Raw genomic sequence first — 27,585 nt, forward strand, 5'->3', positions numbered from 1 at the left:
TCAGATTTCCGTCATCTGTTTTTATTGTTGTTTCTTTTCTTTTTGAAATAACAGTTTGCAGTTGTGCAGTTGCAGTAAATGCAGTTTCATCGTTTCATAGTCCATTTTAGTCAGGAGGCTTTTAGTTGCAATATTTAATTTTTAGATTTTATATTCTGGCCATGCATACATTAACGGTTGCTTTTGTCTGTTTCAAAGATGTCAGCCCCCTACACAGGAACACGTGAAGTAGAATATAGTATATAAGATAGAACTTTACCTATAATGATAGTAATTACAGTTCTGCTGGTGTGAATGCTAATGCTCCTCTTGCACCTGTAGACACACAGTGAGGACAGCAAAGGAGTGAGTGGTGGCAGTGACATCATAGTGGTCACCATAGCAACAAAAGGTCAGATCCCCATGACATCTCGGTTAAGAATAGGCTGGTGAGTCATAGTCGCATCACCACATCAGCAGCCAGTCAGATAGTCCCCTGTCAAGAGATGCATCAACACATGGACAGCCCATCAGGGAGTGGCTATAGGTTTTTACAAAAATACATCAATACATGAATCACAGTCTCAGCAGGGATTATCACTTGTACAATTAATCACTTTCTGTAACTTGAGTATTAGTTACAATGAAGCACATGTGTCCTGCTGCCCGTCTACACTCTCCTCTTGCAAAAACGTTAGTAAAGCAAGGCCCTTTACTTAAGTAAAGTTTATTCTAAAGCTACAAAAACAAACAAGTTGGATTTTAAAACGATTATTAACCTATGGGTATTACTTTGCTAGCAATACCACTTAACAGCACTCGACATCAGTGGCGATTTTGGTCTGAAAATTCTGGTGGAATCCAGAAATACCACATATTACTCTAATACCCTCATACCTGGTTTTGTCTTTTCCCTCTTGAGAAATGATTAAATCCTCCAGTCGATGTGGTACCAAGTGTTTGAAGTGGTAAGTGCTAAATCATAGACTACCTAGGTAATCAACTTGATTCATCATGCAATGAATGTATGAAGCGAGACCTGTGCAGTGCCCGCCCTTGCTTCAAATCAGCCAATGAGAAGTGCTCATTGGCTGATTTGAAAACTGAAGTGTGCGCTGTACATGTGCATCCAAGAACCAAACAAGCCACAACAAATAAAAAACTCCATTCATTTATTTATTCAATCATGTGATGTGACATAGTAATAACATTTTGTAGTGTGTTTATTTTGATTCCTTTAAAGCTCCAGTGTGTAAGATTTAGGAGGTTATATTGTCAGAAATGCCCATTGGTGTATTGGTATATACAGTATTACTGTATATAGTCACTTTGAAATAAAATCTTTTGATTTTTGTAGCTTTAAGGTATTTGCACACCAGACATGTGGTGAATATACAAGACGAAAGTGCGGATCATTTGGATGCAAATTACAATGCACCCTCCTATGCACATCTGGCGTGATGCGAAGAAACAAATAAATTATGAGGATGAGGGGGAAAACAATTGGCAGCAGCTCAGAGCCAACGTCGGTGAAACCTGAAGCTTGATTTACACACACCGTCCCACTGAAGCTCCATTACAACCTCCCTCCACACCGTAGGCCACCGTAGTTCCCTGTGGAGAGGAGTCTTTGAGACTTTAGTAAATGTATGGGTTGTATCACCAACACAACAGACAGTTCTGTATATTCATGGTTAGTCACACATTTTAGGTTATGAGAAATCCTTTATTTTTTTAGGTGACACCTGTTGTGGTTAGTGGAAGGTCACCAGTTACACAACACTGGTGTGTGAGAAAAAAACACAAATAAAAAGAGACACCCTGTGCCCGAAGGTAGGACACACACCTCTGTAAACTGATATTTGAATGGGGAAAGGGAACACAGAGAGTCAGAGAAAAGAAACACTCTGCAAAAACATTTTTGTATTTGCACACACACCAATTAATGATAGTTACACAGGAGTATTTTTAACACAAAAAGAGTCTTGCTGCTCAGTTGGGATTTTAGCTTGTTGCAAGCTGAGGTCGACAAAGTTAGATTTTGTGTCATCAAAATGGATGGTTAAATTCAAAAGTAAATGTAATAATGAATTTGAGACTAAATATCGTTACATGAAAGTAGAACATACATATTTAAAATGGCTGTTTTCAATTCTTTAGTGCATTGTGCATTTTATATGAATTTTCATATTTTAAAGAAATTTATTTCAGCTCTTAATTCAAAACCAATGCCAAATTGTACCCTTGATAGGTTTTAGTTTCTTTTTATGTGATTTTTTTATTTTTTATTTTAGTTATTAATTCATACAAATGCAAATCAGTGCAAGTGCCTTTACCTGGGATATTTTGGCTTAATTTATGTTCAGTGAGAAGAATTGACTATTTTCGGACTATGGAACACAATAAATATAATGTTAATGCTGAATCCTCCAAGAAATTTGCCAAATATTCTTAAAACTTGCTTAGTTAAGATAACAGCTTGTACAATTAACCTTAAAACTAGAAAAAAAAGGAATACTGCATGATAAGTTTTACTTATGCCATCAGGTAAGAAATGTTTACTTAAAATTAGTCTTGCTTTACTTAATCAAGCTTGGATTTCATGCAAACAAGTGTTGTTGCTGGTAATTAAAGCTTGAAGCAAGCTGCAATGTCTGAGTTGTTAGATTAGATTATTTTGTGCAAAACTTGCTTGCCAAGATTAATTTTCTTTTTAGGCAAAACTAATTTAAACATTTTCCCAGCAAGGCTGCTTATTTTACTTTATTGAGAACGTTATGATGTAACTGAAACAGAAAACACATAAAAAAGAAAAAGATGAGGAAATGAGGAGGAAAGAGGCTGCAGAGTAACAGGAGATCATTACATAACAGGTAACAACTACCGAATTGAATAGGAACATTAAACACACACCTGATGGTAATCATTACCGTCCATTATATGAAAAGTAGCTGTGTCTTTTCACCTGGACCACACCCTCTGTGCTGACCCTGTTTGAACAGTGGTCAACACTTCCTCCTCCTCCTTTAGTTTAGTTAAGTTAAAAACATTTGATTATTCACTTTACATTTCAATTTCACCACAATCTAGGCAATAAATGTTGTGACATTTCAGTCAAAACCACAAATGTCAGCCTCATGGCGGCGCTTAAAGAAAAACCACAGGGTTATTAGGGTAAGTGCCGGTTTAAAAGGAAAATGCAAATGAATAAATAAACAGTGAACTGTAGTCAATCAAACACACATGAACCAGAATATGTCTCTAAATGATGTGAACAAAATTTACAGTTTTGATAAAAAATTATTTCATGCCAAATTACATTGAAGTCATACAAATTGAAATGACTCCCTCTTACCTGTAGGGGACAGTATTGCCCACAACTCACAACCCTCTCATTCATAAATAGTATCATCAGCTGTTGTCACCTGTATACTGTTTACATTGTATATTGGTATTGTATTCACTTAAATATGTCTTCAATGGAGTAAAAACTACAATAGTTCCATCAGAAAGTCTTCTCAAATGAGTCCTTAATTAGCCTTAATTGCCCATTATTCGACGCCGGGGGGGCGTGGTTGTCTTTGAATATTCATCATCGCGTGGGGAGACAGCGCACGCGGACAGGGAGGCAGCAGCTGCACACTCACAGCTGGATGGATTTCATATTTGAAGTTTGTTGCAGAGGACAGAGCAGAGGGAGAGCAGAGGGTGAGCAGCGGGTCGAGGGGACTCACTTTGCTCCACGTTCAGGTGCGAGGTTAACGGCAGTGCAGCACCGCAGCCGCCGGGGAAAACCGCTTCATGTTAATGAGCGGGTTTAAAAAAGATTTTGAATTCACACAAAGCTACTGAGTCCAGACACACGGAATCATGATGGAATCTATCTTAGACAGTTTGACAGCGGATAAACTCTATCCGTCTGCAGGAGCCAACCTGTTGGACCTGGAGGAGCTGAGCGACGGAGATTTTCTCACTAATGTGGTGAGTCTTTTTTATGCTAATGACACACAGCTAGCTGTACTTTCTTGAGCTTCCGTACACTACGTCACGCAATGACGCATTTAAAGTGTACAGTCACGCTGTTAGTTTGTGTAAGACGTCATTAAAAGTATCCTTAAATCAAACGCACCTGCACTCTGTTCCGCCCGGAGCCGGACCTTGGCAGGGCGGTGTGGTTATCAGGATCCTGACTGACATCCGGGGCTGTGTGTGTGTGTATGTGTGTGTACCTTTTCTGCCATTAACACTGACCTTATGAGGAACAGTAGTCATCATGGAGACCAGAACCTAGTCCTAATATGGTCGAATCTCATTTCTGAGGAACTAGTTAAGTTTAGATCTAAGATTGTATTGTGGTCAGGGATAGGTTTTAGGTCAGGCTAACCCACAAACCTGTGTATTGTAATCTATTAGTTTTCAATGCACCACATCTTTGCGACAATGAGTCTTTAATTATATCTAAATCACTTTAATTGATAAAGTAAATGTTCTGATTACATTAACGCAAGTCTTGACAAAAGTATTGTACTGTCATTTTGTTGATCAAATAAAGCATAAAAAAGAACATCTGTGAATGTAGGGTTGACCTTTGATTGGTTGTCTTTTCAAAGGAAATAACTTCATTCTAATTATTCTTGTACATTCATTGTTGACCCATGAATCCCTTTATGACCTATTCTTGAAAGGTGTCTTTTTTCTCAATCAATCAATCTATATTTATTTACATAGCACTTTACAATAACTGTAAGGTAATCAAAGTGCTTTACATGAAACAAATAATAAAGGACACTATAATGGGAATAATATAGTAATAATCAGTAAAATTAGAAAATGTCCATTTAAGAACGAGGGAAGTGTCACCATGCTACACAATATTAAAATGATATACAATATAATGGCAAAGTATTTTTTATTATTTGTATGATTACAAAATCATTTGTAATTTTATTAAAAAAGATACAAAAGAGAAAAGTGTTTCAAGGATTCCAAAGATTAAAATTGTAAAAAAGTCAGAATTTATGAGGTTCCTTGAACGCCTCAAAACACGCTGTCGATCCCACACAAGTGAGGAGATTTACTGGGGTGTTTGAATGCATCGCATTAGCTGCCCCTCATAGCTCAACATACTGTGATGCCTGCATCACATGTGCTGGAGTTTGGAATATTTGTTGGAAAAACATTCAAACCTGAATATTCAAATAGTGTTTTTGCCAGAAATGCCCAGCCCAACTCGACAACCATACATTGTTCATGCCGTGAAAAATCACACAGCAATTACATCTTTTCTGAGCCGCTGTCTCAAACCACCTGTTCCCACCTCTCCCAATATCCTCACATCCACACATCTCCTCCCACTGCACCTGAGACACTGCGTCTTTTTATTTCAGAGGAAAGGGGACAAACCACGGCTGTAATTAACCACAGGAAGTGGCTCAGCAGTATCATGACTGCTAATCAAGACAATCCTCACCTAGGTGGTTGTGACAGGAAACAAGTATCTGTCAGTGATGGGAAATGAAAATGTCATGCACCTCTGGCCACAAAAATGACAAAAGTGCACTCTGAGCATGGCATGCTTGACCCAGCTTTGCACTTGTCAAAATCATTAAAGCAGCACAGACACACTGCTGAAGCTGAGTGAAAAATATCAGTCACCAAGGGTGTTAGCTTTCTGTCTGAACACCACTCTCTCGTTTTCCACTCCGTCTTTCTCTCTGTCCTTTTTTAAAACCGTTTTTGTCTGTATTTCAGCGGTTGAGTCAGCCGAGCAGTCTGCCTGTGGTTTATACCCCTCTGTCTCAGTTCTAAATAAAGTAGTCCACTCCGCTGTAAAGCCACCAGGCTGGGTTGTGCCACTGAGGACGTGGGAAGGGCCGGCTGATTCATTCACATCATGTCTGATCCATACAGTACAACTGCAGATTATAGACTCTTTTAAATCTCCTCAGTCCTCCACTGGCTCCAACTTTGTGTTCATTCTTTCTTGTTTGACTTGTATGGAGAAGGAGAAACCATTATTTATTTGACAAAGGTATATACATAAATCGAATCAGTATTTCTGTAAGGCTGGGCGATATGGCTTATAAATAATATAGTATAATAATATATGATATGTTTAGGCTATATGCAATAACACAAATAATTAGTCTTAAAATTAAACAAGTGTTATTAAGTGATTGCCTCTTCCCCCTCAACCAATGCATGATTATTATTTTTTCAAAGAAAGAATAAGTCAGTTACACAAAATGGGAATGCTATTAAAGTGATTTAGAACCTGAAGTCTGCTGAAGTGAGTTAATAGAAAAAAATATCATTATGATGGATCACAAAATTTCAACTTAAAAGTGTTTGGTTTGAATTAGAACAATATATATAGTTTCCAATAAAAACCTTTATGACACAAATTAAATCTGTAAATAAAAACAACATACAGAAATAACTCATTATGACTTGATTATGACTTGATCATTACCACCTGCTGAAGACTATTGTTTGGCCAGAACACTCTTATTGTCCAGACAACAGTCCGAATAAAAGAATGGTGTGTTTTTGGTCCAAACTTGGAATGGTTCACTCAGGTCCAAAATCCTTTGTAACCATGGAAACCACTTTGCACCATTTTATTAACTGTCTGCTAGAAACACAGATTATAATCCATATATAAACACTGGCTGTTTTGTCTGTAAAATGTTAGAACACAAACATTTGATTTTATAGAAGATCTTTAAATCTGTTGTTTTATTGTAATAGCTGTCCAAAACCCACAGAAAAATATGTATTCTATTCTATTCTCCATTCAGACCCTGTACTCCAGCTCTAAAAGACACACCCATCTCATTTCCATGCTTGTTGTCGATTGGCTGCCGAAAAGGAATGTGAGCAGGCATGCAGTGGTGTGTGTGTGTGTGTGACAGAGAGAGAAAGAGAGTTGGACTTTGTGAGAGAAGGAAAAATACTCTTTTGCCATTTTAACTAAGAGTTACAGCTTCGTTCAATTTACACACACGCACACACACGCACACACACAGAGTAGCCTCAAGCTGAAGTGAAGCCAAACCCGCTGCAGCAGCTGCACATCACCACATGAAGACAAACACAGTGGAGAACATTGCCATTCTCTTATCTGTGGTAGGCAGCATTGTAAGATAATGACACCATGTCTTTACAATTTCATTTTACATTGCAAAAAAATCTGAGTGTGGTATCATTTATTGTCTTAATTTAAAACTGGTTAAAAAGACTTCTGCTGTGTGAGGTTATTTTAAAAATGGATTTATAGGTACAGAGTGTAACATTAAAATTGGTGAAGTTTCATGTTGCAGCTGAATATCTCCACCTCGCTCTCCTGCCAAGTGTGTTGGAGAACCTCTGTAGCCTTCAGTTAGCATCAAAACTCAAAAGATATGTAGTTTGTCCATTGCGGGCTACTGTAAAAACATGGTAGTCCAAAATAACAGGCTCTGTAGAGCTCACCTGGTTCTTTTATATAAAAATTCAACAATAATACATACAACCAGGTCAGTTATTAAAGTTATTAAAGTGTTTGCACATGTTTGATCCAACTGATACTGATCAAAATGACTTGATTGGATGTCAGAAAGGGAAAAATGTTGAAGTCGATTCAATCCAAAATCCGATGTATTGCATGCACAGTCATGTCTAAAATGACAAAAATGTTCATGTATCGGACCAATATCATTAGCAGTCCAATAATAATAATTGGATCAGAGACAGTGATATAGTGATATAGTACCAACCCATTTGCATTACCCTGCAACTGTTTTTAGTGAACAGCATTGACCAATAATTATGTGCACTAGTCACTATAACGTATAACCTGCAGTACTGTTGCCAGAAGTCTTACGGCGGTGGCATCTTTCTTTGGACAACACAGCAACCACAAAAGTCATGCTCATTCTAATTTGTATAACGAGTAACAAGTAACATGTACAGGTACGAAACGTACAGAACCGCAGCACGATCGATCTCACCGTCGCTCTTGCAACCTTCTCTGTTTGTTTTTCTGTGATAAAGATCAACAGGAAACTGATTCAGTATGCACTATTATAGAGAGATACAGAGCCACCTATGAAAGTGGAGACACACACGGCCAATAAAGACATTTTCTCCTCCGCATATATAATCGGCCTCAGCAAGATGTCCGATTGCCTCGGATTGGACTACGGCCTTAGCTTGATTTAACTGTGCATGTAAACGTACTGAATGTTGCTTTTTGACTTTCGTGTTTGAAAGCATTTGTTTGGATTTAATTAAGTGACACTGACCACACCAGGCAGCAGTAGACCAGCAGCTCCGGTGTCTCCCACATGTTAAATTTGGGATTTCCTCTGATTTCCTCTATAGCAGAGGGTTAAATTGGTGTAACCCTCTGCTATAAAATCTATTAAATGGCTCAAATCTTGTTTTGGCAGCCATGTTTAAGTGAGGGCCAGATGACAGAGGTGACATTTGTGTCATTAACTCATACAACCACACTTTAAAATCCATACATTTGGACGCTAATAGTTGTAGTTGAGACAGTAAAATGTCTATGTAAAAATAAATAATTCAGAAAGGAAGTCCTGCTAACTTGATGGAGCACCCAATGATTGATCTCTGCTTTAATTTGGTTTCTTTGATCTAAATGAATGGCACCTATAAAACACAGAAACAAGGATTGATTCTGAATGAAAAAATAGATATTGATATTGTTGAGGGCTTAATCTAATACTTGTTGCGAACAGTCTTTTCAGTGTATGTTCCTCTGGCCTTTTATATGATGTTCTGAAGACTTTTACGATGGTTTCCACCGCAGTATTCATGCCATAATGACATACACTGTTTGGCCTGCTTGGCTCTGGTTATGCTTTCTTTCATCACTGTGTTGTGGAAAGGAAATGTCCCTCTTAAGTCAGATTGCACTGTACTGAGCACCAAACCAAGCCTCGACACCAAAACCTGGTCCTTTCCTTTTTGTCTCACCTGAACCAGTGAGGCATCCATATGAAAGGAGAGGAGAAGCAGCCTGTTAATTATAGGCTGCATTTATAATTACTCCTTGTGCCTCTATTGTCAAGCTATTTAACTGTGTGGATTTCATCCCAGGCCCCATCCCCCTAAATGACATACCAGCACTGAAATAAGCCATAAAAACTGTCAGCTGGTTTTTAACACTCCCTAATGTGATTCTTTTCCCAGCAAAGAGGGCAGTGTTTCAGGTAATGAAAGGTCCAGACTTTTTGACTGCAGGTGTCTACTACCACTACCAGCTATCTAACTCTGAACTCTGTCCCAGTATATATGTATATATACACACACATATATATATATATACATATATATATGTATATATATATATACATATATATATATATATGTATGTATATATACGTCAGTGTAAAAGATGCTCTGACCCAGTGTTTGGGAACCACTGCTGTATATCTCAGTTTATATTCATTCATTTGGCTTAAAATTAAAAGAAGTGTTTAGTTAAATTTTTTATACAATGTTGTCAATTCCATGTATTTTTAATTAACATATATATATATATATACATGTATAATATTTAGTGTATTTCACAAATGTATTAATTTTAATATATATGATGATAATCAGTTCAACATCCTTTAAAACCAGGAAAAGTTATCACAGATACCTTATCATGATATGACGATATCCAAAATCTAAGACCACATGTTGTCTCATGTCGCGATATACAGTAGATATAATATCAATTTATTCCTCAGCCCTAACTGAGGCTGCATCTGGGTTTGTAGCTCCAAACTGCAAGTGTGTTTAGCTAAATCAAAGTAAAAGGGGGCCACTGCTGCAACTGCAAGCAAGAGCAAAAGTTTACTAAACACTAATGCTGCACCTGATTTTAGATTCCTTCATTATGCTGCACTTCTCCCATCATTACAGCAATTTTGCATTTCTCCATCTTGGAAACATTTCACCGTTTATTTTTGAGTAGCAAAGTAAAAAAGCGACCCATTTTTTGAGACCGAGTCCAGTTAAAGGAGCCGTGTTGCAGTCATTTAAAGGGATATTGTCCTGTAGCAGGATGACAAGCCTGCTTAGTCAATAATACCATATTCCCATGTGTCGGTATGTTTGTTTATGAATGAGTGAGTATTCACTTGTGCATGAAAGAGCAAGTAAACACCTTTCCCAGGCAGGTTTGAATGCAAATATTGATCTTCTTCCTTGTTAATATTAAATTTGAAGATATTCTGCTTCATAACTCATGTGGTGATGGGCTGCAACACTTAATGGATTCATCAACTGCTAAATGAATTTCTACGTATTTCGATAATCAAATAAGAGTTTTTAAAAACACTTATATGATTATGGACATTTTGAAGTTTGTTATTGTTATGAAAATTGTTATTTTCACAAATTTCTGATATAATGGAGCAAACAAATTGTCTATTAATTGAGAACATATATGTGTGTGTGTGTGTGTGTGTGTCTGCAGGCAGCTCAGTGTTGATCATTTCAATTTTGCAAAACATCAGCAGTTCTGCATGTGTCACGCACTTCTGTTATTTTACCCACCATCTGTACGTCACATGGTTTTCATTTAACAGCTGCATATGTCCCAGAGTTTCCCGACACACTTAACATCAACATACACCCTGATAAAAACACACAGTGTACAATGAACATATATGAACTTACCCATGCAGCACATTAAGGAAAAACCTTGGAATCTCATTTATAGTTCACATCTCTGTACCTGCAGTGACGTCTCAGTGTTTCAATGTGTAAAACAAAACATGTCAAGGCCAAAACCTAGTGTGTGGCTGCACTGCTTATCGTCATTGTGCATAAAAAAGGTCTGTTGAAAACTGATGTGAAACGTAGTTAAAATCTTTGTAATTTTTGCATTTCGGGCTGGGCGATACGGGAATAAAAATAAGTTGAATGTCAATGCTATTCCTCAATCACAGTGAGTGGGTGAAGGTTAAAGTTTAAGGACCAACTATTAAATCCAAATGTGTCTACATATACAAATTTAATAGCATCATGTTGTTTAAGTGTATCATTTTGCATACATGTCATGTGAAATTTCAAAGATTTAAAAGTAAACTACACTGTAGAAACACTGAACATTTAAGCATAAAAGCAAGAGCAGGTAATGAAATTATTTAAAAACTTAGTTGGGGGGGCTAGTGACTCCATGTTTTCTCCCCTTTAGCGAGCCAGAGGCCATGTGATTACATAGGCCCACTACTTGTCATGTAACACTAAATCCTGCACAGTGTGTGTCATTAAAATACCCAATAATGTCAATTTGCACATCTTTAAAACAACACTCTCAGTATCATCAGGGATGCTACATATTACCCACTCTCTTATAAGAAGTCTCTAAAAATGCGGGGTGATGGTGGATCAGTGGTTCGTCGTCTTTCGACTGAAAGGTTGTGGTTCATCTCCTGGCGCCTCCAGTCTACATGCCGCTGTATCCTTTGCAAGACACTCTCCGTGCTACTCCTGATGGCTACAGCATGTGAATCGGTGTGAAAGATGTGATAGAAACTGTGTTGCACGTAGATGAGGTGAGTGAATGAGTATGAATGGGTGAATGGCAAAAACTGTAGTGTAGAGCAGCTTTGAGTGGTCATCAAGACTAGAAGAAGAACTAGAAGTGCAGACCAAGAAAGTTGATAAATGTGTCACAAAGAACTTTAAATTTCAAAGCTTACATTATAATAATGCATGTAAATATGCATGAATTAGTACTGGCTTGAGCTGAGGGACAGAAAAATAAGCAAAATAGATAAGGTAGAAAAACAAAAACAAAAATAAAAAGCAACACCAATAGATCAAATAATGTATACGCTTGCATATGTATGGCTTGAAATTAAACTTAAGTAAAATATTATTTCTTAGCACTTTCAGCTCACCTCAAGCTCATCCAGTTTCTTTTTCCTCTCTGGATGACTTCACTTTGGCACTTAGGATTTCCTTAGAAAAAAATCCTTATACCTCTGAGTTTCCAGCCAAAAATACAAGATTATACAGGTCTGGATCTCTTTATATCCACAACTCTATTTATGGACTGGAGCCCCAGTAGAAACTGGCCTGGGTCTGTACATATCATTTGTTTAAATGTTGCTCTCACATTTTTTAGGATTTAAAAAAACAGAACTTTAATATTCTTGGACAACTTTAAGAGCAGTGTATATACTGTACATCCCATCTGTTCATTTACATCTAAGGCGCAATGGTCAATCTACTGGTTTCAGATTTGTTTGTTACATAAGGTATCCTGTGCTGCCTGTGAAACATTATTGTATAGCACATTTCATACTCAATGTACTTTACATAAAAACCCCCAACCTAAATTAAGAAAAATGAAAACACACAATTTGAGTACAGCCCGATTAAAATAAAAATATAAAAAATAAAACCGAGCACAGCTAAACAGAAACAGAGAAGGAAAACAACACAGCATAAAATTTTACGTTACAGCATTAAACAATAATTTACTTCAAAAACAGTATAGCGAAAGATTAAATGGAAAGAGCTTTAAAGAACTCAATCATAAGAATATGAGAATATAAATATTTTTAGCCTGGATTTAAAAATATTCACATTTTGGACTGATTTCAGTTCTACAGGTAATTTGTTCCAGTCGTGTGCAGCATAACAGCTAAATACTACTTTACTGTATTTGCTTTGGTTTGGTTTTCTCAGACCATATTAGAAGGATTGGGCAATGTATGGATATTATATCTATATCATGATATGAGACAAGATATGGTCTTAGATTTTGGATATTGTCATATCTTGATAAGGCTGTTGCATTAAAAAACACAATATTTCACATTTGTGAATTACACTAAATATTGTATATTTTTGAAGAAAATTGCGGGATTATAATATAAAAAAGACAATGACACATGTTTAATTTCAAGCCATATTTGTGTTATAGGAGAATTGGACCATATTTATAGTCACTGTCATTGTTTCTAACACATGTAAATATCCTTTATTTAACATTAACATTGAATCCTTTATTTAACATTAACATTAAAAGCCAAAGAAATACAGCAGGTATTATCTGAAATTAATGGTAATAACTGTAGTAAGCATGTAATACAGATAATAAACAGTAGATATTTTATTTTATAGTGTATTTACAGTTTATTTTCACTTTCCTTTGAGAAGCATGTCTGAAAAGACAAATTTTAATGAGTCCTCAGAAAAAACAGGTGTGCAGCTTTATATCCCGATATATCTTGTAGGGATGCCCAATATTCTTGGCATTATATTGGTATCGGCAGAGACTGCCTTTGAAATATATTATCTGATATCAGCAAACATGCCAAGATATGACTGTTGTCTAAAAGCTGACCCCACTCCAAATATAATGAAAAACAACAATTCCTACAATCAGGTGGTGGTAAAAGAAAAACCCAAAACAACAATTTTTATCTTCAGTTTCTGTCAAATTAAAATAATTTCACCTAAAGTTTACACACTGTACCTTAAAGGAGACAAATTATACCCTATTTCTCCAAGTTAAAATAGTTCCCTGGTGTCCTAATGAACATGTCTGTGACATGTTTTGGTCAAAATACCATAAGGACGCTCGGTTTTGTGCATGGTCCCTTTATATGCAAAAGAGACACAGGCAAACACACACCCACTTCTTCCAGGGGGTTTCTGATTTGTCCTTTTTGCTGCGCTCACTCGCTCAGCTCCTGTTCCCTCTGCTCCATTCCTCTCCCCCTCCCTCCACTAGTTCTCTGACAATATCAACATGGCAGCGTGCACGGAAAACAACGAGAGTGCCGTCACAGGAAGAGACGTCCGACACAAGGATCAGGCCGAACACTGCCGAACTGTAAATCAGTTAAAAACACCACTGATCGCCACCATTGTTCGCCAGCGGCGAGCTGCATAAACTGCTGCTGTATGTGACTGTATCAGACTGAGTCTGTGCTCCGGTCATGGAGGACGTACTGAACAAATATTTTTAATTAGGACGTGTCAGAATGGTCAGTTATGAGCTCTGTGTGACCTTTTCTTAAAAATGTGTGTCTTTGTACGTCGGTGAAATACGTTCGCTGACTAAATACGGCGACCACTGGCCGCAGTCTAATGTGAAGTGGTGCGAACACACAAACACAAGTTTGCTGACTTTATCCGGCACATTAGCTTCATATATAAAATCCTCTGAGGCTGGAAGTTTGTGTAAAACACTGTGCTCCACTGTGCAGCCACGAACAGCACACTTGTCCCTCCTCGTTGACATAATACCCCTCTTCCTCCCTCGCCTGCACTCTCACAGGGACAAGGTGGAGCTAAGGTGGAGCTCTTGAAGTAAACTTACTGGTGGGGCTGTAACATTCGCGGTGAAATGCGCATGCTGCCGTCATAAGCGCAGGGAATTCAACATCGAGTGTTTTATCGCCTATACTTACACTAAGAGGGACCACGAAAACATGACTGAGTATTCTTTTTCCACATTTTGGCGACTGGTAGGGCCTCCAGAGTCCCAAATACAAGTATTAAAATTATTAAAAAGTTGATTCTGCATAATATGTCCCCTTTAGGGGCCACACGGTGGTGTAGTGGTTAGCACTCTCGCCTTGCAGCGAGAAGACCTGGGTTCGAGCCCCGGTTGGAACAAGGGCCTTTCTGCATGGAGTTTGCATGTTCTCCCCGTGTGTGCGTGGGTTCTCTCCGGGTACTCCGGCTTCCTCCCACAGTCCAAAAACATGCAATGTGGGGATTAGGTAAATTGGACACTCTAAATTGACCATAGGAGTGATTGTGAGAGTGAATGGTTGTTTGTCTCTAGTTGTGTGTGGCCCTGCGATGGACTGGCGAACTGTCCAGGGTGTACCCCGCCTATCGCCCGATGTAGCTGAGATTGGCACAGCACCCCCCGCGACCCTCTGGTGGAGGATAAAGCGGTTAGATGATGACTGACTGACTGATGTCCCCTTTAAGAAAATGTATATGCACTGCTGCGACACGAGTATGCAAATGATATTCAATATGATGTTCATTTCACCACGTAAGAGACGTGCCCACCTTTGCAGATGGGCACAGGGAAAAATTACGGTATCAGTTATTGGTCTAAGTACTTTCGATATATTGTCATATCAAATATCGGCAAAAAGTCCAGTGTCATGCTTCCCTGATATCTCATATATTGCCTAAAAATATTGCATCCATCACAGGACCACATATAGAGACAAACAACTATTACACTCACACCTACAGTATGGCCAATTTAGAGTGTCCAATTTACCTGATCCCCATATTCCATGTTTTTGGACTGTGGCAGGAAACAAGAAAACGGTCCGACCGGGTCGCGAATCCAGGTCTTCTTGCCACAAAGGCAAGCGCGCTAACTAGTACACTAATGGTGTGTCCCTGATTTATATCACGATATATATAACTTTCTAATACAAAAGTATATATGAGGTACGTTTTTGAAAAAAATCTTAAGTTGGAAACACTACTGTTAAACGCCTTGTTATGTTTGCACCACATTGGTCCAAAATCTAATGAAGCCCAGGCCCTTAAATGTTTACTGAGTAAGACTAGTCCTCAGAAAGTACCTCTCAGAGAATGAAGGATACCATGTCTTATGTAAGCAGTGGGTGCTGCAGTAGCACACAGTGGATTTCTCCGAGCCTCTGCTGCCTGATGTGAGCGAAGTATGTGTTGTACAGAGCCAAAACAATGAGCCAGAAGAGGCTAAAGTGCTTCACGGGGCTAAGGGAAAAAAGACTAGAATTGGCAGAGTTCTCTGTCACCACACGTGATTCATTTTTCATTTCAAAAAAGAAAAATTGTAGTTAGGTCTATATTGACCTGTCATTCCAGCTGTGCCTTTATTGTTGCAACTGGACTGACACATCTGCACTCAAGAATAAAATGTGTAAATCACTATCTGTATTTGCTGTTAATAAAGTCAGAATATTACTGCATCATTGAGGAGACTCCACACACACACAGATCAGTTGATTCAAACCCCTATTTACGTGTGTCTGCTTTGTTTGGTGACACATGAAGCATGAAGTGAAAGCAGATCACCATTCAGTCCCAGGCTTCCAGAGCATCTCTCATGCTCAGTGACTCATTCATCCAGACAGTCACAGAGTCAGACTGATAGTGTTCAGTGCATTGCCTGACTCTCCATGTCTTTAACACAGTCTACTAAGCCACGTTTCTAGCGAGTGGAACGGTTATGTACTGTACCGTACCGAACTGTACAGTATGGTACGTACAGTGGCGATTGCTCTAAGACAGCAAAGGAAACTCAGTACTCATGTGTACTGTGTTGTATTTACATTTTAATTTTTGTATTTAATTTTAACGTGCGGTGGAAATGTTCCTGCAAGTCCTGTGTGGATTTTGCAAGGGAAGTCTCTAGACAAATAACTGGTTACTGTGTGTCATGTGCTCGACGACGTAGCCCATTTCTGTTTGTATACACTGTAAATAAAAACACAATATAGCATTTCTTTATTTTATGTAATTGACATGTGTCCTCGTTTCAGTTGTTCATTCATTCATTCATTCATTTTTATCAACGTGGTTTGAATTTATGTATAAATATCTGTGCCTGAAATGAGCTTCCCCTGTTTCAGAGACCAGCAACTGCCACTTCGTACGTATTTTTGGCATTTGCTTTTTTAATAGTAGCAAAATAACCAGCCCCAACTGTTCCATTCTTTGGCACTCTTACCTTGCGGTATCATCACCGAACATTTAGATTTTTTTTAAATGATAATGACACATAGTCTATCTAATATCGGGCTGGGCGATATGGCTGAGAAACATATCACGATATCACTACTTCATATCAATTGATATCGATAATTATTGAACATTTTAGAAATTATTTTAACTTTAACACTTTTATTCTAAACTCATAAACGTTCCTCTTATTTTAATCACTACATTTATCAATCAGACCACAAAGAGGAAAATAATAATGTCAAGTACGTTCACGAGATTTTTAAAACCAAACTTCTCAACTATGCTGACTGGAAGCATGTCCTTGGCTCTGTGATAAGTCACTGCCTCAGTTATGTCTTTGTACCATTTAGATTTTTTATCATACGGTACTGTTGCAGAGTACCTCAACAGGGCGGTCTCAGAACGACTCGTCCCGCAGGTAAACACGGAGCCTGAGGACCGGCCCCGCAGACGTACTTAGCTCCGTGTGTGGAGCTTCAGGACACATTTAAAACACAGAAAGCTCTTGGCAACGGAGGCTGTTGAAAGTCGACAGATGGCGCTGGTTTATGAAATAATGATGTTTTAGCAATTCGCCTCAGGATCTTGACCCAGAAAAATTGTTAGGTACACTCTTAAAAATTTTGGCCACATGTGCGACCAAAATGGTTTCACTCTGGAGTCCTGCCCAGGGGGTGTGAGCGACGAAGATGAGTAGTAAGCTTGTTGATAATAAGTAATAAGCGCTTGGTGGGTACGGTCGCCTGGCGTAATTTGTAGGTGACATTGGCATGACTGTGGTCGTTTTTTTTTCTAATGATCTGCCAGCTTTCGGCACTCATTCTTGCCTCTGCTCACTCGATGTGCACATGTTGTTGTGACACGGGGAAGTGGATGGCACAACCAAAGAGAATGTTCAGTGATTGGCTGTTTGACTGCCACTCCAGAGGCTCTGACCACTCTACAGGTTGCAAGCATGGTAGCAACTTGGTTACGAGGGAGGGACTGAGTTTGTTCATGCAATCAAACCTACGTCTATTTTTCTCTTTCGCTTTTTTGTTTTTTTTTCTAACGAAGTCTTTTCTATTGATAACGCGGAAGTGTTTATCGCGATACATATCGTTATCGTATTATCACCCAGCCCTAATCTAATAGTATTTCATTTTCAAAAACAACCCAACCAAAATAACTTTTACGGGACTTATTCAGGAACAGAATTTTCCAATGCTTTTATTTTTTCCGTCGTGACAGTTGAGGGAGGCCACTAAAAAAATGCAGCGCAATGTCTCGGCAAATTTGAACCATGCAAAGATTCAGAATTAGGCAATCACAATTAAAATGTGAGCAAACTACTTACATGACCATCTGTAGCATGCCCTGAGTTAACTCAAACCTGCTCCATAGGGACTTAAACTTGGTGCTTGTTTCAATATAATCAAATGCATCAAGGGACATTAGGTTCTGTGTCTTGTTGTTGTCTGGTGTTCTGAAGACTGAATAACACCTGAGACAGGAATCACCAGTCAGGGAACATTGAACAAGTGATCAGAAGTCGGCAAGACTCTCAGAATGTGGTATTTCCCCGTCCTGCAAGTACTCGCTTCATTAGGTGGACACCCCAAAGCATCCGCTCTATCCGGACCACTGGCAAAGCTGCACAGACCATTGTTCTTCAATGCTATTAATTATTAAGTTGACACAATTTATCACCAACAGTGCATTTTACTTATGCTTTTAAAATAGTATTGGCGTTCATGGATTGTATACAACTGACTAGAATGTACTCAAAATAAGTATTGATTTGAGTATACATTTTGTCAGTCGAGCCGAGGATGATTCACCATCCACATCACACTTTGTTCATAACTGCCCATCACCCTTCATCACTCACATCAGCAATGGACCTCAATCCACTGCTCCTACATGCTGACCCTGCCTCTCTGTCTCAAGCCTTGTTTTTATTGATAACTGAAATAAATGAGCATGAAATAAAATCAATAAATGACATGTTGGGCCAAGTTTCATAAGTGGTTTTGGTCATGTTTGCCATGTTTGATTAATATGAAAATGTGTACAAGCTATATTTTAAGTAAAACAGCAGAGAAACCATGATGTTGTGGCATTTAAGTATTTTTTGTTGTTGTCTCCACACCTTGCAGCCTTTCTCAGGTGACCAGATGGACGACTTCAACAGTGAATTATTCAGCAGTTTCTTTGACGATCATCTATTAGAGCGACCACCCCTACTGGCAGACAGACCCTCACTTTTACACATGGACATTGACAGCAGCCCAGGTCAGCTCCTCCTCTTTTATTGTAAAAAGTAATTTTTTACTAGGATAAATATGCTTTATGTAATAATACAAATTCTGAAGTCCTTTTTCCCTTCCCTTTTTCCATTCTAATTATAATTTATTTCAACTTTTTTCTTATGGTGCGTTCCATTTGTAGTCGGAATTTGGAATTTCCAAGATTACTGAACTTTTCCAACTGCAACCTCACCAAACCCAAAATGGGATTCCAAGATCCATTACATTACAATACATGTCATTTAGCAGACACTTTTATCCAAAGCGACTTACAATAAGTGCATTTAAACATTTGGGTACAAATAAGAGCTAGAAGTAAGTAAGAGCTTCAAGTAAACCAAACTATGAAGTGCTAGTCATGAGTGCGATGTATGTTTTTTTTCTTTTTTTTTTTTGCTGCGTCGTCGTCTTAGTCGAGATGCCTGCCACCATAAGACTATTACTTTTACCGTTAATAGCACTGTTCTGATTTTCACAGTAAATCAGTTGTACACATAGTACTGCTTATTTTTTTAACCATAGACACAATTCTACACTGTTTGTGCGTGCAAAATATTTGTTCAAATAAAGCTTTATTTAGAAAAAAAAAAGAAAAAAAGGAAATTTCTATTATCTTCACATGTAAATTACCTTCTTGTTTTCTTGAACAACCTCCCACAGTGCAACAGTCACTTGTTGTATAACATCTGGTTATAAAATACCCCAGTCCCATTATTTGCTTTGATTCAAAATCTAAAGCTCGGTGCATGAGACCATCAGCACCAAGTTATTAGTTCCCAGCTGATTCAATTCAGTTAAATTCGATTAGCATAGCGCCGAATCACAGCATACATTATCTCAAGGCACTGTACTTAGACAACATCATTGAGAGCAGAGAAACCTCACAATTCACACAATGAGCAAGCACTAGGAATCAGTGGAGAGAAAAAACAAGAATTCTCTGATGGAACCAGACTCAAAGATGTGCAGCCATCTGCCTTGAAAGCTGAAAGGAAAAATGGGGGACAGTGGTAGAGGTAGAGACAGAAGAAAGAGACCAGGATCAGATATACAACAATTGTATCAAGTTACACGTTTAGACAAGACAGTTCTGAGTCAGTGATGACATGTTTATAGAACTACAGTGTCATTTATATAAGCCACAGCAGAAATTGTTGATAAAACAATGACAAAATGATATTGATATCTACTTTAATTATAGCATAATAATAATAATTGTGATTATATGATATGAATGATAATAATAATAGTAGCCTCGAAACTGGATCTGGATCCTGCAATTTTCATAATGGTTCGCAGGTGGAAGAAAGCTGTTCTGGAAATTAGTTTTATATGTGAATCAAATGACGTGGTAATTTCATCTAAAGTCTTCTCTAGGGTGTTTAGGGCCAAGTATAATGACCTCAGTTTTTTACAGGTTACAGGTCATCCAGGACTTAATGTCTCTGAGACATTCCTGGAGTTGAACAACCTGATTTATTTCATCCGACCTCATTGATAAATAAAGCTGTGTGTCATCTGCATAACAATGAAAGTCTATGTTGTGCTTGCTAATAATGTTCCCTAGAGGAAGCATATATAAAGTAAAAAGCATAGGCCCAAGCACGGAGCCTTGTGGAACTCCTCAATTAACTTTAGTTTGTACTGAGGCTTTATCATTAACAAGAACATTAACATTAACTGGAATCTATCAGATAAGTATGATTTAAACCAGCAGAGGGCAGCACCTGTGATCCAAAGAGTCTGCTCCAATCTCTGCAGTAGAATATTATGATCAATGGTGTCAAATGCAGCACTAAGATCTAACAGTACAAGTAAAGAGACTAGATCATTATCTAAAGTCAAGAGAAGATCATTACTAACTTTAACTAGTGTGCTATGGTGTAATCTAAAACCTGACTGAAAATCTTCAGGTCATTAATGCACAAATATTCATATAATTGATTAGCAACTGCTTTTTCTAAGATTTTAGAAATGGAGTGAAGATTAGATATAGGTCGGTAATTAGCTAAAACATTTGGTTCAAGGGTCGTCTTTTGAGAAGGGGTTTAATAACTGCTATTTTAAAAGTTTGGGGCACATATCCAGTTAATAAGGATTAATTTGGTTTAGTGTAGAGCTGTTAATTAAAGGAAACACACCTTTAAACAGTTTAGTGGGGATGGGATCTAACTGACAGGTTGATGGTTTGGATGATGAAACAAATGATGTTAACTCAGGGAGCACTACAGGGGAGAAACTGTCTAACTGTGCACCTGGTGCTTCTAAAGCTCTTGTGCTAAAAAATTAATCAGTATGAGGGGGGAAATTATCATTTTTTTCTATAATTGATGTTATTTTATTCACAAAGATGTTCATGAAGTCATCACTGCTCAGTGTTCAGTGGAGCTGTGGCTCTGTGTCAGCCTGGCTACAGTGCTGAAAGATTATTATTATCCAATTATTCTTATTTTCTTAAATTAAAGAAGAATAATAGGCAGCTCTAGCTGTAATCAAACTGTATTGGCTTTCTGCAATGAGTGGAATTCTATGGTCCTGGAGTCTCGTTTCTGTTGCCAGAGTCTATGACTTCCAAAACCCCTGCCTGTTAACTGGGTCTGTGAAAGTGGGCGCCCACTGACAAAATAAACTGCCAAAGCAGCATATGCAAATGCTGAGGGACTGAGTGGTAGGGTTGGTGCGAAATGGGGGTCGGGCCCCCCCTTTAGGTGAAGGCCAATTTATACTGTATGCAAAAGACAGAGACTTTTTGTCAATAGTCGAATCAATCAGGAAAACAGGATGAAGTATGGTGGTCCAGAAGACCCAAAACAAATGCAAAAGCGAAAACATGACATACTAAAAATATAAAAATTCAGAAGTGCTGGTACTGCGTACCAGACAGTATACTGGCCCACTTCAAGCACTGCTCCTTGGTCTTCCATTCAGCATGTTCCTCTGCTCCCTAATAGTGAAGTTGCACGCCTGCCAGCAGCACTGCAGGTACTGTAAACCCCCATCCCACAACTGCTGACTTCCTTGTGGGTTTTGCATTCCTGTTTTTGCTTTTGCATTCCTGTTTTTGCTTTTGTATTTGTGTTTTTTGTGACTTTTGCATTCATGTTGGTGCTTTTGCATTCCTGTTGTGGCTTTTGCATTCCTGTTTTTGCTTTTACATTTGTGTTGGGGCTTTTGTATTAGTGTTTTAGCTTTTGAATTAGTGCATTCTTGTTGAATCTTCCTGGCCACCATAATGAAGAGTCTACAGTGGTATTTAAAACTGCCTGTCCTAGTTCTTTAGCTTATGCCTGCACCCAGTAAAGTGACTTTCTGAGTGACTGCCAGTGTCTCAGGTTTTTTGAGGGGCTATCTGGTGAAGCAAGTTCCCAAACATCAACACCAACAATATTCCCCATTAAATGGGACAACTTGCATTCAGTGGGTCCACTGCTGCGAAATCCACTTGCGTTTCTGTCTATATTGGATCAAGCACAATAAAATAACCTCTGGTTATGGTCGCCATGTTTGTTTTTTCAACTTTGGCTGCTTTCTTGCCTGTCCTGCCATGAAAAAGGATATTTAATTTTGAATTAGCTAAATTTAAACAGTGGGATTGCCCCATGTGAATGAATACATAAATACAGCACAATGGTGTGTTCAGTTTTATTAGGCTGTAACATTGGCATCAACTGAAATAATACAAATTAATTGAAAAGCAAAATCGACATAACCCATTTCACATGTTCTAAGCTTTATGCAAGTCCTTCTCATTGCTTAGCTGATTGTGTTCAAAAGTCAAAGTGTAATGGAAAGATTATCAAAATAAATATTAGACATTTTAAAAAATGGAAGCATGATTGCATGTAATAAAATCTTCAATCCATATTTCATATTCCACATTTATTTTTTGAATACTGCGGTGGAGGAGATGAAGTCATGGGCACATAGCAACAACAATAACAGCTGGCTTGCTGCTGTGTTAGTAGGATATTATGACAAATACAATTACAAAACTATCATTACTGAAACTTACCGCTATCAGGGAATGCTCCAGGAGTTTGTGTGTTTTATGGAGCGCCTTCTTCCTCTGCCGTCTGTGAGAAATGTCAACACTGGACCATAAATCTGTTGTGAATGAGAAGAATGTTGCTGTCCTCTTACTTTATTGTGGGGCTGGCCATCTTGGGGAAATATTTTCGGCGAATTCGTTTTGGCGATCCCATGTTTCAATCATGTCATTGAATTAAGTTTTCTCCACTGTGTGAAACACCACCATACCTTTGACAAAGTAGCGGAGCAGTGGAACATTTCACATCTTGCGCTGTTTCGTTTATATTTGGTGGATTTGGCAATTGCTATAATTGTTGGCTGGTGATGACTGGTGGCAGTGCTAATGTCAGTTTTCAAGTTAAGCAACCTGTGCTGGGTGATGGACTCTGAGGTGAGACCACATGTCATAAAAAAGGCGACATACGGCCTTCTGTAAATACTTCAACTCTCTAGTTTCTCCTGTTAAGTCTGCCATGTTTCTACACGATGCGTGATGCGCTCCTGTTCCATGTGATTTCTCTTTCTAAATAAAAGAGCAGCTATTCAGTATATATAGTAAAAAACAGTAGGGTAATGAACAGTAACTCGGTTTAGAAAAAACCCTGGGCATGCTGACATGATCATAGAAAACAGTTTAAAAAAAGTTTGACTGATTTATATTGGAAGATGATGTTAAATACAGATTTAGAAAAGTAACTTGACTGACATATGTCATTCAACCCTTAATGTAATTGCAAGGGAAAATTTAAAGGTCAATGCAGTCAAAGTATTGTGTCACTGTCAAACATGGTATCATTTTATGCATTAAATTCCCTCAAATTAATAGAAAGGCCACAGCAGCAAAAGGTTTGATTTAAATAGCGACTGAAGGATGATAAACAAACTAAAGCAGCCAGATATAAATTATGTCAGCTCTATCTTCAGCATTATGTCTGTAACTTTACTTTAACATGTAGATTGTGAAGTCCATGTTTGAAACAAAAAGGCTTTTGAATCTAACAGATATTCAAGCAGAGCACAGCTACTCTTTGAGTGAAGACTCCGCCCCCCAGAGCCCAGCCCTGTCAATCAAAATGGATCAAGAGTCTGGTAGGTCACGTGATATTTTCACACGTTCTACTTTTGCTATCTCAGTTTATGCTTCCTGGGAAAATGCACAGCTGATCAAAACTCCCCTGGTTGGCTCAGTTTGCAGTTTGGTGTGGCTCTGTCGGCTGTTCTGTCAAACACTATACACTGTGGTTTGCCTGAATCCACAGTCTGTCTATATCAATTGTGATGATTGGGTCGACTGTTTGATTGTTTTTTTTACTGTGGCTGAAGGAACAGTGCAATAAAAAGACAGTCAATTTTTAAAAGCCTTCGCTTGTTTCAGCCTCTCGCTCACTCTATCTGTGACTCATCTTCCCCATTATCCCCCACTGTCTCCCTGTATGTTTCTGTCTCCCTGTCTGTCTGTCTGCATGTCTTTTCTCCATTTGTCCCAGGGATCCTGCTGCTCACAGCAGGATCTCCGATCTGAACAGTTTTCCCTCAGCTAAGCCCCGCCCACCTAACACACACACATCCGCAGACTTGCACACAGACTCGCACAATGCTATGACAAGCATATGGTTTTGAGTCTGCAGCTTTAGCCGAGGCCAGCGGAAACTCTCCCTCCCTCTGTCGCTCTCTCTTTCTCTCTGTCAGGTTATCTCTCTCAGTCGCTCTCTCTGTCTGTCAGTGTCTCCCTCTCTGTAGCTCTCCTGTTCTAACTTTGTCTCCTTCCGACTCCCTTAATCCACAAAAAGTCCACTGTAATGGTTTGAAGATCAGATTATTTAAATTGCTAAACCTGCACAACAAGCAAACAAGAGTGACAAAAAAAGACGATTTAGAAAATAATACATTTTAGAAGAGAATAAAATTCTCTCATGCTTTGGTTAGAATGTAAAATTTTCACCGAAAGGGATTTGATTTGAAACTATGTACTGTTTCTGTCGTTATATAACTGACAACTCAACCTCAAAAGTGTAACACACTCTCTCTCCTTCTATCACATGTACTGATGTTGGACTTTATCCAAAGTTTATTTTACAGCTTGTGCATTAACTTTGACACCTTCTTTTTTACCAGTTTGCAAAAATACAGTATCCTTTCTCGCATGATATCGGATGTTACGGCATATGTTTCTGTGAATGGCTGAACGGCTGCCAGTGTCAGTAAACAAAGTCAACAACTCACAGTGGTCACCATGTCAGATTATCAATCACAATGGCATGAATGTGTTGTTCAGGGGACTGGCAAGTATGACCCAGACCGATCATCAGTCATGATATTGTGCAAGTTCATAGGTCATCTGGTAGGCGGGGCAAGGGGTTGTCAATCAACCCAGTTGTCACTGGGTTGCTGAAGTGCTTCTGCTATTTCTCGCCAACATTATTGTTTTTTAACTTAGCTGTGGAAGTCCCTTGAGGAGACGTCAAAGAGGCAGGAGTACTGTTACCAAAGCTCAATTAAATGTTTTTTGGGGTCATGATCCATTCATGCAAAATAGTAGATATTGGCAAGATTGGCACAGTAGTACAACAAATGTCATATGTGTTGTGTCATATGAAGATGCTAAACTTTGTGTCTTTTGAGGTACTTTCTCAGCATATAGTGAGAGCAGCAGTTTGTTTATAAAGGCACCCAGAGATATTTGCTGTTGTTGGCCTTTCAGACCCTACACTGAATGAATGAATTTGTAGGAGTGTAGTAGTGATGAAGTAGAAATGTGTGTGCAGAGGGAAAAAAACCATGTCAGACTACAAGTCTCACCATCTCTCTGTGTCTGTCTCACCTTCTCTCTGTGTCTGTCTCACCTTCTCTCTGTGTCTGTCTCACCTTCTCTGGTGTTGCTGCTGGCATTCTACAGGGCAACCATAGAGCGCATCCTCACATAACTGCACCACAGTGGGGTAGGCAGGCTGTTTCTCTACAGATAAAAGATCAGTGCAAAGACTAGTAAGAACAACAGAAAAGCTGTCCACTGTCATCACTGGTAGAACTTGCCAGGTTGTGTTACTTCTCTAGGGCTAAAAACGAAATTCATGACCTTACTCACCCTGGACACCGTCTTTTTGAACTGTTGCCCTCTGGTAAATGATGTAGAACTGCTAAAACATGCACTTCCCAATTGTCATGATAAAGAAACAGTAAATTAAGCTGCACCTTTAAAGGTCTTCAATTAAAAAAAGAAACATAAAAAACATCTCTAGAGTGTCCGTTTTTAAATTCGTTGTATGTGCTCATACAATGACAATAAAGATTTCTGTTTCACCCTCTCTCAGTCTGTCTCATTCTGTCTGTCTGTCTCTCTCTCTCTCTCTCTCTCACCTTATCTCTGTGTGTCTCTCACCTTCTCTCTCTCTCTGTCTGTCTCACCTCCTCTCTCGCTCTGTGTCTGTCTCACCTCCTCTCTAGCTCTCATTCATTTAAAGAGTGCCTGTGTGTTTTACTGCCACTCCCACTGAGATCAAAGATCTTTCCTCTCTTTAACGCTGTCATAGTTTTTCCTGCACCGTGTTACTTTCACAGACAGACTTTCTTTGTTTCCAGTAAACATACTTTACGCTAATCCCACACCTAAAGAGATTTTATTAAATGATTCAACTTTATTACTCATTACTATAACCCCCTGCACATATACACTGTGTGTCACATTGTAAATTACAAAAGATCTTTGTTGTTTTTCTGCTGAGCTTGTATTTTAAGTAAAATTCAATCTTTAAATTGTTAAAATTCTACTTATACTATATAGCGTACAATTATTTTCATTATTATATTATTGTCATTATTATAATACATTTTGTTTATATTTTACTTTTAAAGGGGCTCAAAGAAACACTTTACATACATTAAAACAAGCATTGGCAAGAAAATACACAATAACGAGGATTAACATATTGTATTGTACATCTGTCACATCTGTCTGATGCACAGGACATTTCTGCTCCTCACAGGCTAACAGCTCACAACTTCTGCTACTCATTAAAGGATTAGGCGTAGAACACTTCCAATCAATTCACGGCCTAAAGAAGGCAGGAGTTTTAACAAGGCTCAGCAGGTCTGGCCTCATTAGGAGAGACTTCTGAGGAGCTAACAGAGAGGATGTACTGTGTGAGGAAACGAGCAATCCGCCCCAAAAATTAAATTCAGGAAGTGTATGTAAAATGATTGGCAGTAAATAACCAAAGTGAAGAGGTGGCTACTGCACTATGTGTACATTGTGTCTCCCCAGCATTTAATCAGATACTTGACACTGCATGTTATTATTTCATTAAGCTGTTCCATGCTACGGCAGCACTTTAACTAATTTAACATGTGGTTCTGATTTTTTTTTATTTTATATGTGAGAAATTGCAGCTATTTCGTCTTTTGGGGGTTTTGGCACAGATATTATCCTGGATGTTACAGGGAGGTACACTGGTCATTCTTGACAATGCAGTCCTAGCACTGATTTAATGACATCAACAGTCATATTTAGTGAATTAATCACAAACTGAAATCCAGCTCAACATACATTTAATTTAGGGCT

The 27,585-nt window shown here is 38.5% G+C and overlaps 1 protein-coding gene across 2 annotated transcripts in view; it reads left to right on the forward strand.

Annotated features, from left to right (window-relative positions):
• The first annotated feature begins 3,446 nt into the window (after window positions 1-3,446).
• Window positions 3,447-27,585, forward strand: part of creb3l1 (cAMP responsive element binding protein 3-like 1) — a 41,893-nt gene continuing 17,754 nt past the window's right edge. The window contains exons 1-3 of one of the 2 annotated variants that reach the window (XM_044051245.1): window positions 3,447-3,960; window positions 18,849-18,984; window positions 24,030-24,116. In XM_044051245.1, the coding sequence (XP_043907180.1) occupies window positions 3,850-3,960; window positions 18,849-18,984; window positions 24,030-24,116 (334 nt within the window). In that variant the 5' untranslated portion in view covers window positions 3,447-3,849. The remainder of the gene's footprint in view (window positions 3,961-18,848; window positions 18,985-24,029; window positions 24,117-27,585) is intronic. The other variant, XM_044051254.1, reaches the window with a different exon arrangement.

The sequence above is a fragment of the Solea senegalensis genome, linkage group LG2, assembly GCF_019176455.1.
Source record: "Solea senegalensis isolate Sse05_10M linkage group LG2, IFAPA_SoseM_1, whole genome shotgun sequence".
NCBI lineage: Eukaryota > Metazoa > Chordata > Actinopteri > Pleuronectiformes > Soleidae > Solea > Solea senegalensis.